At 35.5% G+C, this 13557-nt stretch overlaps 1 protein-coding gene and 1 non-coding gene across 3 annotated transcripts in view; one reads left to right on the plus strand and one right to left on the minus strand.

The window, feature by feature from the left end:
- Nucleotides 1-4102: 4102 nt before the first annotated feature.
- The window catches only part of LOC132706452 (uncharacterized), a 64064-nt gene continuing 54609 nt past the window's right edge, over nucleotides 4103-13557 (minus strand). The window contains exons 3-6 of one of the 2 annotated variants that reach the window (XM_060677798.1): nucleotides 9116-9299; nucleotides 8862-9053; nucleotides 8261-8810; nucleotides 4103-5067 (exon numbers count right to left, since the gene is read on the minus strand). In XM_060677798.1, coding sequence (XP_060533781.1) covers nucleotides 4317-5067; nucleotides 8261-8810; nucleotides 8862-9053; nucleotides 9116-9299 — 1677 coding nt within the window. In that variant the 3' untranslated portion in view covers nucleotides 4103-4316. Of the gene's footprint in view, nucleotides 5068-8260; nucleotides 8811-8861; nucleotides 9063-9115; nucleotides 9300-13557 lie in introns of both variants that reach the window. The other variant, XM_060677797.1, reaches the window with a different exon arrangement.
- Trnat-ugu (transfer RNA threonine (anticodon UGU)) lies at nucleotides 9713-9784 on the plus strand. The gene has a single exon. It is a non-coding gene; the product is annotated as a tRNA-Thr (tRNA).

The following is a 13557-nucleotide window of genomic DNA, read 5'->3' on the forward strand; positions in this document are numbered from 1 at the left end:
TAATTGACGTTTATTCGATGCTACGTTAGTGTTTTTTATATGTAGACTATATCTACATACATAAATAGTCGTTTCTGGTTCGGAACGAATGAACTAACCACAGAAATAATGACCAAGACCTATCTGATCTGATCTGATTTTAGAAGGTTAATTTTCATCGGTGGTTCTTCCGACCGCAATTTCTTGATTATTTTGATTAACTAATTTCAAGACTGGTTTTGACAGTCCAGAGCAGTGACTCAATGCGAGATCTGAGTTCACAAAATTACCCTATTTAATAAACTAATTATAATAAAAATAATACGAAATATAATTTTCTATGGGAGACCCCACATGTATAGATATTTTTCAAATGATAATAGCAATAACAATGCCTTAACCTGTATCAAAGTGATTGCAAGTAGAATACGCAAACAGAGTATAAGAATCGATTTTGTAAAGTCAGTATATCACTCTTTCAAAAAATGTTACATGATAAATCATAAAATCCTCAATACAATTCTTCATCATCTGCTGCTGCACTGCTTGCTGAGATGTTTCCGGTTCAAACAAAATATATACAGTGTGTCCCACTTAAAAACTGTATACTCTTATAAAATTTTTGTTTATAGTTCCATTTTGACATTTTTCTGTTGGACAGGTCTCTGAAAAATGCACCAAAACATTGTTTTGTTTATTTCTTCAACCTAAAGTCACGGCCAAGTGGGATTATTTAACAAAAGAGAAAGAAGAGGGAAGTACTATGAGGGATTTTTTAAATAATAAATTGGCATCGAATTCTTATTCAGGAGTTGCAATACAGTAAAATCTTCGATTACGGTTTGATATTGATAATTTCTTTTTGTTGTTGGACAGATCTCTCACCGCACTAAAACCTTATGTTTCTTCTAACTGGGACTAATTTTTGATGTCAAAAATGGAGAAGTTCTATTAGGGATTTGGTTAAGAATGAAGTGTCAACGAATTTTTATTCAGGACTACATAAAACCAAATTAAGGTGATCTTGTTTGTCCGGATAATGTCGAGTCGGTGCTTCTACCGGAAGTCACCGACCGACTAAACCCTTCCCTCTTTTACTCTTTTGTCTTCGTGGAACTGCTGACGGGCATTACTTCAAGAAGAAGGTCTCCGACTTACTGAAGTTCGGTGAGCTTGTATAAGATTTGGCCGTTCTATTCTTTTGGCAAAGAGTATTTGCTTTGTCATTTTGCAGACATGGTCCCAATTTGTACGCGACTCTAACATTTTTCCAATTAGATTGTATGGGCTTATGTGACCGAGTATTTGCTCAGCTACATTTCGCTGCATGTTCCATCTTGGGCAGAAAAATAGAATGTGTTCAATCGTATCCACGTTTAAGCAATAAAGGCACTCCTCGGTTTCGGCCAAATTAAAACCTTTGAAGTTGGCTTCAAAGCACCCGTACCCGGTGAGTATTTATGTCAGAAAGAAATCTACTTTACCAGAGTCTTGTCGTGTTTTGTGCTTCCTTTTTAGCCTCTGGTCCATCTTTGTCTATACAGGCTCTGCACTTAACTAGGAGATTAATAGGTGGGATCCTAGCTATCACCATAAGTGCCTGGTTGGAAGTTGTCCTGTATGCTCCAGAGACTCTTATGGCTACCCTCCTTTGAACGCTACTCAGTATCATTTTTCAAAGAAACTTCCACAGGCTACTGTAATGCTTTTTACAAAACTGCTGGATTCCTCACGCGTCGGTTTTTGCTTAGTCCAAATTGCCGACGTTTCGCCAATCATCCTGTTGGCTTCTTCAGAGTTTGACTGAAACTGGCTCGTATTTTACTCTGTACCTGCTTATATATTGTTTGAGGGGGGTGCTAATAAACACCGTCTCGGATGACTGATTCACAAATTGGACAGGTGAGTCGCGGTTAAGATTGTTAGGTTGTTTATAGATTTTCTATAGACTCTCGAATTTTTCGTTGGTAGAAGAACTGATTACATGCAACAATTTTAGTTTTATCGAATAAAATTTTTGATGTCCGGTTTCATGAGTGTGTTCGGCAACAGCTGATAATTTGCCCTAATCGTAAGGTTCTTTCGTGTTCTTTGAGTTCTTTGCCGCATTTGCATGGAATGCTGTAAACTCCCGGCATCTCTAATGGAATTTTGTCTTTGACGGACCGAAGATGTTGAGAGATTTTTGGACAAATTGTAAATCTGGTTTTGACGTTATGCTTCTTTAGAATTCTTGATATGCGGTCGGTGATGTTTTGAATGTAGTGGCAAGTGCAGGATTGCTTTCAGCCTCATTGCTATTAGAAGGTTGTGGTGAAGTGTATTTTTTGATGGAACGCTTAATATCTTTAATGTGGAAATTATTAGAGAGAAGAGGAGAGGTCAGGTGTTTTAATTCTATTTTCAGTGACTAATATTGTTCAAGGCCTTGTTGGCTTTTTCTGTTAAGGCTCTGACGTGGGCCCCCATGGATATGGTCCTCTCTAGTTTTATACTTAAATATCTGACTACTTCCTGACTTTGAGCTGTTGTGCTTTCCACTGGAAATTAAATGCTTTTAAACCTTTCTTCCAGCAACAAATAGGACTTCTCACTGCTGCCATATTTTTTATTATCATTCTTCCTTTTATAGCTAATATTATATCTTCGCAGCCTTTTACCGAGCATTGCAATTTTCTGTTTTAGATTATCCTTTAGTATTGCCATCTGTTCGTTGTAATCTGGACTACCAATACATATTTTTCTGTCCTTAAGGTATTTTTTACATTCCTTTTTTAATTTTTTACATTTGTTGCCTCTTTCCCACTCATATAGTTTTGTCAGTATGCTTCTGTGGTTTTTAATATTTTGTTCAATTCTGGTCTTCCACGTTGTTATAGCAGCAACATATACGAGGGCCTGGATATCGCTTAATGTGGCCACAGGGCTTAGTACTTTGGGTAGTTCATTATTAATAACTCCGAGGCAAAAGCTGATTTTCTTATTAGGTCGTATTTTAGGCAGCCAAGGGAGTCTTTCCGGATCTATTTTACTATAGTTAATCATATTTCCATTGAACATCTCTAATATTTCTGTTTTTTCTGTTTCAGGTTCGACTTCTGCGTTTCTGTTGCTGTGAGCAGTCAATTCTTCATCAGCCTCAGCGACCCCATCAGGTAAGTTATCGTTGTTAAAAATGATATTATCATTATCATATTCAGGTAAGTCATTATTATGTCCAATCAGCAATGTCTCAACCTCTTGCTTAATTTTTCCGATCTCCAGTGGTGACAAAAGTTTATGAGCCCTGATTGAGTTTAGTTGACCAGCTAGCTTTTGTTCTCCGAATTTTAAGTCTGGTCTAGCTCGGGCCCATTCAGTTACTAGTTTTTTTCTAAATCCCTGCTTTTCCCGTTCACCATTCGTACAGAGGAAGTACGCACGCATTAAATCAGTATTGTCTTGAGTAGACCATTTGTACCTGCGCGTTATGTTTCTGGCAATCTCTGGGGTGACTGCAGCTTCTTGCTGGGTCAAATCCTCTGAATGAGTCGCCGTTCTTCCTCTAGCCATTGTCGTTTGCCGTCTTGTGGTTCCGCTACCTGAAGCCGCGCCACTCGCCTCACGATTCTCCAGGCCAGGCTGAACCTCCGGACGGCTCCGAGAAGAGTCAGCCCGCAACTCTTCACCGCCCGAGTATCTATATTTCCTTGTCTGTACCATCACCAATTTTTGGGTATTGCAAAGTAAGCCTTTGCTGGCAGGCCTCCGATAGCCTTTATTCCCAGCCGCCTCTGACATGAGGTACAGACGCTGTTGGACGGCCGCTCTTCTAGAGACAGACGCCATCCCCGCGGAGCTCTCATACGCCCCAATCACGGTGACCGGGCCAGTGGAATCTCCGCGGTCCCTTTAAGGCAGGGGCTACCAACTGAGGTAGGTGGGGTCGTTGCTCCCCAAAGCACTAGCATGCCTCAGCTAGAGCTCCTCTGCCTTATTATTATTATTATTAATGTTATTGTTATCATTATTAATATTATTATTTTTAAAAAATAACTTAAGAAAGTCATAAATCACTTTACTTTTCGTCTTCGTTTGGTTTATTACTTACAGCAACCTATAACTCTAGAACAAAACGATTAAGGTTTAATAAAATTATATTTGCTTTAAGGTTATAATAATACTATGAGGACAACTTTAAACCAATAACATATATTTTACACTATGTACACTTTAAGAGTATCTCTATAATACATAACAAAGCTAATATTACATACGTTGAAATCAATCGTAAGTTTCAAAAGTGTCACATATCAATATTTTCAATATGAAAACCTTAGTAATAAATAAGTTTCCGCCTAGATGTATTCGGAAATGAAAATTTTCTTAAAATCCGGCACACTGCTCCCGCCAAGTCTCTCATCGTCTTTATTGTGCTTCAGGTCAGCACTATACATCTGCGTTGTATCTAGTTCAGGTAAATACTCGACCGATTTAATCTTCTTTTCTTCCAACTTGGAGTTGCTTCTGCCGACAGCTTTTTTCCCTTTCCTCTTTCTCCGTCTGTCTTCCAATGTCGTGTACGAATTGGACCGTTGCAAAATCACGATTTTGGTAACATTCCGATCGTTTGTGATGTCATTCAAGTCCTTGGACGTTTCCTCCACGTACGCTTGGAAATTCTCCAATGACCTCTTCGAATTGGTCCTCGTAATTCTGACATTGGAGACTTGCTTCACCTTGTTGATCTGTTGCTTCGGTTGCGGCTTAAAAGTGCTCATTTGAGACTGTTCGTAGTAATCGTAATACTGCTGATCGTGGTTCTTGATGTCCAAGTGATCGATTTCGCGGCTCTGAAAGAACTCAAAGTCGCAGTTCGCTTCGGTGGTGATCGAGTTGCACGAACTCAACGAGTCGTACTCTTTGGTCGGTTGGTTTTCGACGAAACAGTCTTCGTCGTCCGACGAGTATTGTTGGGCGTCGACCTTCTCACGTTGGATTTGATTTGGGCCATCGCTAAATTTCTGTGGACTCGGTATGATATTCAAGTGGTCTACTTGGAGGCCCGCAAGCGAATCTTCGCTTCGACTGAGCCGCATCTTGTTTAGCCTAAAAAAAAAATAGCCCATTTTGTAGCAAAATAGAAAGCGAGAAATATGTTGTTGTCTTCCTTCGAATGGCTTTTAATGCGCATTTGTTCGGAAACAAGTGAGATTTGACAAAGGAAAACGAGAGAGCCAGTTGAACTGGAAATAGTAAAGGATATCTGTAAGTGAGTTATTCTACAAGGGCTACCTCTTATATTTCGGGATTTGTAATAAAAAACTATAAGCTACCGACAAATATGACTTACTTTATTGTTTCTCAAAATATTCACCCTGATGATCAATACACTTTTGCATTCGATAAAACCAATCATCAAAACACTTTTCCCACATCGATTCGGGCACCTCCAAAACATGCTTTTGGTGCTAAATCAGGCCTATATGGTGGATAGCTCATCGAATCAACGTTTTTAATGCTCGAAAGTTCTGCACTGATCGGTGAGAGCTAGCATTGTCGTCGTGGAGAGTGATTCGTCTTCGGCTGTTGGTTTTTCTAATTTCTTCGAAGACTTTCGGCAAACAAATGGTTGTGTACCATTCAGAATTGACTGTTTTACCTTTCACCAAAAAATCAGTTGCAACGTGGCCAGTTTTCCTGAAAAAACAGGCTACCATTTGTTTCGAGGTGCTTTGCGCACTAAAAACTTTTGTGGGCTTTGTTTCATTCTGAAAGACCCACACAGTCGACTGCTGATTACTTTCAGCTTCATATGTATAGATCCATGATATCATAGACGTATTTGAAAGCACCGCGGTCGTATTTTTTTAGTATTTCCTTCGATCAATCAATACGAGCCTTTTTTGAGCTGATGTCAAATTGTGTGGAATCCAACACGAACAAATTTTTTTAGAGGCCAAATGTTCATGCAAAATTGTATGTATGCTGGTCCCTTTAATGCCCAAAGAAGAATGGTAAGTCACATGAAGATCCTACAAAATCAGTTTCTGCACTGCATCAATGTTTTCTTGGACAACCACCGATTTTGGACGACCTTCACGAAATAAACAGTATTGCTAGATGGTGCTTTAACTCCAAAAGTCGAATTAAGTTCATCGATGAATTGTTGTTGAGTTAATCCACGTCTAAAGATGTAAAAAAGTTTGCAGGGAAATGCTCCCGATTAAGTTCCATTTTTAACCGTCACAGTTTTATTAATTTATCACAAAAAACACAAACAACATTCTTTCGCCAAAACCTAAATAAGTAAACCTAACCTCAAAATGTCAAACTTCACTATAAAAACGTTAGTCACCAGATGGCAGAACGAGTTTAAGAAAATCCCGAAATATAAAAGGCACTCCTCGTATAAACGACGAAAGACAATTTCATCGGTATATTACTTTCTAGTGAAGACAATATATTCACAATTTTCCATGTATTAATTAAAGACAATTAATAATTTTGTGGTCTCAAGCAAACAGCACGGCTGATACATATATCCGATAAAGATGGACGAATGAATTTGTAATGTCGCCTTTAACTTTTGTCACGTTGACAGATTACATTTTCTTAAAGCTAGAAAGTATAAAGTTTGTGATAGAGCTGATAATGTCACATCGCCCACAAATCACTGAAACAGGTTCAGAAAATGCGTGTGTGAAATTCTACAGGGTGAGTTCAACGATCGAGCAAAATTGGTTTTAAAAGTTATGAGAAAATGGCAAATAAAGTTTAAACACGAAACTAGATATAAGAATAAAATATTACAGAATAATCACTATTATAAAAGCATATTTTTTTAATACAATAATTAGCACAGTGTAGGTGTTCGAGCTTTGCGGTGTCGGCCGATCTCAAAACCTCTTTTTTTTTTTCAGATTCATGATGGGGATGTCAACGATTAGGATACGTGTATAAAAACGAGCTTCTAAGAAATTTCCGTTTGCATGGATTCAAACCCTTATTACTGACTAAATAATGAATTTTTTATTACATTTTTTGTACAGGGTTTCCAAAGTTCTGAGAAAATTGTAAATAAAAAATTGTAAGGATTCTTAGGATGCACAACGGAAAATTATTTGAAAATATATAGGGTGACTCAAAAAAATCGTGCAGCTTTTTTTAAATTAATAATAATACGTACGTAAACCTAATTGTTTTTCCCATATTTTAATCTTAATTAAAAAAATACTAATTTTCACACTTGATGTGACGTAAAATCAACTAATACATTTGGATCATTTTAAATTGAAAAATCTCCAGCTTCTTAAATGGTGCACCATATGTATTATCATTTTTCCTGAAAGACCTTACAACAAACTTTTTTTAAATGGGAACTCACTTTATTGGAGCCGTAGCTAAAGCTTTAGAAATTTGGGTAAAAATAAAGGCCAAATTTTAAATTCACAGAAAGAATAATTTGTTATTAATGAGTTGAAGAATTAAAAAAAAAGTCAAAACAAAGTATAAAAATAGTTCCATTTATGTTCCATTTAAAAAAATGCAGGTTTTATTGGTCACGCTTTTTTGCCCCTCCCTGTAAACTTTAAAATAATTTTAAATTGTGCATTCTAATAACCTTCACAACTTTTGTATTTGCCATTTTCTCATAACTTTTGAAACCAATGAGACCAAGAACTTTGCTCTATAGTTGATTTACCCTGTGTTTTGGATTCACACTAACTAAGTAATGTCAAATGAAGTAGTAATAAGTAATGCCGTGTGACAGAAGGCCACTGACATTGCCTCAAATTTTATTTTTTTAGTTGGAAATCGAAAGTATTATTAAAAAAAATGAAGGAGACAAAAGTTTCAAAATAAAACAGAAAACAAGGAAATATTTTTGTCATTAGTTAATGTAGGGGTAATTTAATTCACTCCCCTCCACTCGTTTAAAAAGAGAAGAAAAATATGCTGACGTTTTTATAATAGTAATACTTGTGTGATATTTTATTGCTCTATTTTTGTTTATATAATCAAACATAAAAACATTATTTTCTGCCATATTTGTAGGGCAACATCTCTCCTTGACAAACCCATGAAATTTAAAACTTAAAAGTATTTAATTAATTAATAAGTGCCTTCTGCCAAATTTCAACTCTATCACAAAAAAATAATACCAAAGCGAAGTTTAATTTTAACTTTTAAAAATTAACAATGATCTTTATGAAAGCGCAGAATTGGAAAATTAAACCGTGCCTATATCGACAATTGCTTTTGTCCTCTTTTATAGATTACATCTAATTATATCACTTACCTAATTAAGTTTCTCGAATTCCGAATCATGTTGCAATTGTCGTCCAGATTGAAATTGGTCACGTTCATCTCTGACTTGTGGCTAAACAGGTCCATTTTGTTGCCCTTCACTCCTCCATCGCTATAAAACAAATGATTGATACTCTCCTGACTTTGGCTTAGTCTTTTATTAGCCATGTTCCCGTGTTTTTGTCTGTTAGCGTTTTCCAAAATTCCATTGGAACTGTGCAAAATACTATTACGGTGGTGGAGCATTCTGTTGCCCATGAAAACGCAATTTTGAGGATTCTGCATGGCCCCGTATCCACCATCTAGGTTTCGTTTCTCGTTGTTTGGATATATGTTGTTTTGAGAAGCTTGAAGTAAACTCAGCTTCCTACTGACATATTGTGGGCTCAGATGGTGCAGGTCCGAGTGAGACGGGCATTGGTCGGCTTCGCAGTTAGAGCAGGAAGGATATTTTTCCGGTGGCAACGCGTCGAGGTCGCGCCTGTTTATGTATGATGAGTGTAATGCCACGTTGGATGATTGAAGGTCTTGTTTCCCGGATCCTGAAATAGACACGTATTATATGGCGGATGCGCCGGACCTAAAGAACTGACCAGTCATTCTAAATTCCTTATGTCTTCGGTAGTTGTGGATAACTGGAAGGCGTCCGTCGATGCTGGTGTACAAGGAGCCGTTGGTGATCGGAAATCGATGTTCGATAGCTTGGAAAGTTTTATTACGATCCTGCTGTGGGACCTCCAGAGTTTGAGGTTGGCTTAAAAGACCGAAGGGTCGGAACTTTCCGTCTAAACCCACTGGAAACAGTGGAAACGTGAAAATCTCGATCCGTTATCGAAAATGTTGTTACCTTGAGGAAGTTTTTCTTCTGTGTGTTTGCCCGAGCAACGGTAAACGTTCGTTACCCAACCGCAGAAACGGGAATCGACAATACCTAGTCCGATTGGGATGAGTAGGTCCTGTACCAGGCCAAGCCATAGGGCTATCCCGGCGACCGGCCAGGGCTGGATTAGGTTGGGATAGACACATAAAACCTAGAAGGCAAAAACCAATATTATTTGGTCATCCAACAGAATAAAAAGAAAATCACAAGTTTTGCAATATTGGCCCCCCAAAATTCTTTCCGCAGTTCTAACTATGATGTTCCTTTAACCCTAAACAAGTTTTTGCACATTATTTTACATAAAAACATATAAAAGTAAGTTATAAATGCTACTCTTGCTTATATTTGAGGAAACAACCTCCTTTATTAACAAATTTATTTTTTCTTACAACTCAAAGTTAAATGTGAGGTATACTAACAATTCAAGAAAAAAAAAACATCTTCGGTCGAGTCAGATAACACTTAAAAGTTCCATTAATCATTAAATAAGTGAAAATATATTAAAGTTCACTCTCAAAAAAACTTTCTTTGACAAGAACGTAATTTGAAGAATTTTCAGCCCGAGCCTCTTTAGCTCAGTGGCAGAGCACTGGTCTTGTAAACCAGGGGTCGTGAGTTCAATCCTCACAGGAGGCAGTAGTAGACGTCCCTCACTTTTTTTTTAATTAAAAAAAAATAAATCTCTTTAAACTGCTACGCGATCTTTATCAATAACATTTGAATCTGACTCCTTTAATTATCAAAGCAATAATGTACAATTAAATTCGCATTATGTAACGAGAATTAATTCTAATCGCGGCTGCAATGTCGACTGACAAGGACGAAACGAAAAAAGACGCGCAGCTAAAAATGGCAGATTGCCATGTACGACACCAGGTGCGTGTCGATAATACGACTTGAGGAATTTATGGAAAACAGTGCAAGTCGCGATTGCAAACCGATTAAACGTTTTGCGATAATGCAATTTTCACTCCTGGAAAATTAATTAACAAAACGAGTATTTTTAGTTCAGTTTTGCTCAATTTCCCGTAATTTTTGGCTGTCCTCTAACCATTCTGAAAAAGTCACTAGCAATAGCTCACAATTAAAAGGCTCGTCTGTTAGGTAGATATACTTGATAGAGCTTGAATTTCTTTTTACATTTTTCTGATAATTTTGCGTAGAGGAATAGTTCGATTTGCAATCCTCTACGATTCGAAACTTTACTTTGCATTCTCTTTCACATTGAGGCTAATAATCATAATTTGACATTCTCGAATAATAAAACAGAGCCTTGAAAGTACTCTACAAAAAATTATGCAAAATGCAATTACATTAAATTATAATACAATTGGCACAAACGTTACTGATTTGGCATTTGCCTTGGTGAAGAATATCGGAGAACAGGCGTTATTGTGTTTTCCTTTGATTAGAAAGGCAATCAGTCTCAGAGTCACGTGAGATAAATTATCAAAAATTGGTAGTATAGCGGAAATTACAAAGAATCCAGATGGCTTTTCAATATATAAAAAAAACAAATCTTCTGGCGAATTCAACATATTTTTTACTACAGTAGTGCATAAAATATTAGAAACTTTGCATGAAATGCCTGCTAGGTTATCTGAGTTGATGCATAACTAAATGCTCTTTCAAATTTTCCCTGGTTTCTTCACTTGAGGTCGAGCAGGTCATAATGTCTTTCAATAATTCAAAAGCTCTAGACTTTTATTGTTTGAACAGTAGGATTATTAAAGAATGCTGCAATGTAATAGTTTTACCATTAACCCAATAACCCAATAGTTTCAAAAGTTTTTGGATACACTTTTAATGTAGCACAGAATATCCCGAATACCTTGTACGATATGAGAAAACCTTAAATACAAAAGTTTCAGCTGTCCATAAGTGCTATATAGCCGTGTAAGAGAAACTGGAAACTGGGAATACAGGACACACCCTGTACACTTTAAAAAATTATAAAGAATAAATGTAAAAGAATTTTTGCGATGGCATAAACGGTTTTCGACAATTGCCTTTTTTCTTAGACCCTCGCGAATACGATTGTTTCTTAAAAATACTTCCCGGCCCCCAAAATTCAAGTCGACTGCTTCAAATTTCGGACACTCATCGTGTTTCATAGAAATGTCCAAAAACCGTCGAAAACTGAAAAAAAAAAGTTCTATCCAGGCCACTTTCACACATCTTATGCAGTCCGTGGTCTGTAAAATGGGACCATCTAGCTCAAAACGTTCGTAAGTTATCCTCACACAAGGTCAAAAGGAGGTTTAAATGTTGCATTAACAATGGAATAAATAAATAAAATTTTTTTTTAAAAAAAATTAAAATTTCAAAACAAAGAGGGTGTTTTTTAAAAAAAATAAACGTATTTGATTTGATTTTAAGTGCACGATATACCGTGTTCGTAGTTATTCGTATATACGAAAAATTTTCGCAAGGCTGTTTTAATTTGCTGGTTCGATAAAGGCGTTCAATGCTTGCCGTAAACGGCGTATAAGCGACCGATTAAAATATCTTATAACAATAAGCGTAGACGGTTGTAACGGGCGGTCGTTTGTCAATCAATAATTTGTACCAGTCCGATACCGAACCTTTGAAGAAATGAATTTCGCAAGCGGATTTATAGGCGCAAGTATTTTGCGATAGCAAAAGCCTGCCACAGTATGTCCCTCTTTGTTTCGCATATTGCAAATGGTCGTAAACTAACGTTGCGTTTTTCAAACCGATCATGGGGCACCGAGCTTTTCTAACATTCCATAGAAAGCGACAATAATAATAATATTAGTAATAATGTTTATTAGTTTTACTCAATTAATCACAAACACGGGATCGTCAGGGAGGGCCTAGGTGTTTGACACTAATAAATTTTACTTAATATTACTAAAAACTTTAATACAATATAATACATAACATTTTGAAATAATCATATTTAAGTAAATAAAAAATAATAATATGGAGTGTCCCAAAAGTAACGATTTAACAAAATAAAAGTTATTTATTTAATACAGATTAAAACAAAATAACGAAAGAAATGAAATAGAGCAATAACAAGGTTTTTATTTATCTAAACTATCATTCAGTTAAGCACTTTGGTCTGTTCTTGTAACAATTTTTGCATTAGTTATAGCTCTAAAACAGCTGAACCATTGGTTTGCAATAAGAGTGTTCATTTAAGGTTTTGATTTATAGTTAGTCTTCGTGTCAAAAGAGCATGAAAATCCATAGTAAACAAAGGTTATGACAATACCTTTCGCAATTGAAATGCCAAAAATAATAACAATGTCTTACATGAATCAAACTTAAGTTACACTATCGTTCTATAAAAAAAAGACAACAAGTTGATATGTTAATAGGTCAAAACTTATAACGAAAAACATTTTTCTCCGTTTTTTGCCCGCCCGGTAAGTTTTTTAAAGATTATTTTTAGAAAGATTGTGCCTTACAGCTTTACAGGTAAGTACACTGACATCTTTGAAAAATTACTTCAGGTGTTATCTAGACTTGAAAGAAAATGATTCCGCGGTATTAAAAGTTGCATCATTGTTTTTCAAAAAGTTATTCAATTGTTAATCAACGTTTTTTTTGTTTTTATTGTCATAAAAGACCGTAAAAAAATTTAAATAATTTTGATTTTTCCTTTCTTGAAGCCCTTTTTATTAGTCTACTTAAGATGATGACATCGCGAAACTTACAAAAATTATTTTATTTCCTTAATTATGAACTTTTAAATGAAAAAAAAATGATTAATTAAGATTATGTTGCTTAAATAATATTATTTTATTAATTTTAAACTATTCATCTTAGTATTAGGCATCTTATTATTATTCTTTTAATTTTTTCTTGCCCTTTGTTTAAAAACTGTTTATAAACAAATAGATTAATTTACTATTTAAAAATGTTTTTTTTTTCAATATTGCTAACTTAAGGAAATAATGATTTAAAAAAACAATTCTTTACAAAAATATCTTATTATAATTATAATTATTATAATCCCTATTTTATATTTTTATTATTTAAATAAATTTTTAAGAAATCTTGTTTTTTTTTAAACCAAAACTACATAATATTTGTTTATTGCTTCGAGGCTTACAGAATAAATTTTTGATTTTGAAATGTTTTTTAAAAGGAGATAATGTCATTTGTTTTTTACACTTATTTGTTATCACATTTCCCTTTTGAAGAATGTTTTGTAGTTCGGTTTTGTTTCATTTTCAAAAAATAATTGCGACTCCGTAAACAGCTGTACAGAAGAGTAATTTCTAGTTTTTGGAAAACTGTTTTTAGGAAATCCCCATCCCAAAATACCAAGGCTTATCTTGCCGGAATCCATATTGATTTTCATTTAAAATTTGGTTTTTCTCTAGGAACTGGACTAATCTGGATAAGTACCTTCTCGAAACTTTTGGCTACGTTGT

The sequence above is a fragment of the Cylas formicarius genome, unplaced genomic scaffold (assembly GCF_029955315.1).
Source record: "Cylas formicarius isolate icCylForm1 unplaced genomic scaffold, icCylForm1.1 PGA_scaffold_8__14_contigs__length_24414737, whole genome shotgun sequence".
In the NCBI taxonomy this organism is placed as follows: Eukaryota; Metazoa; Arthropoda; class Insecta; order Coleoptera; family Brentidae; genus Cylas; species Cylas formicarius.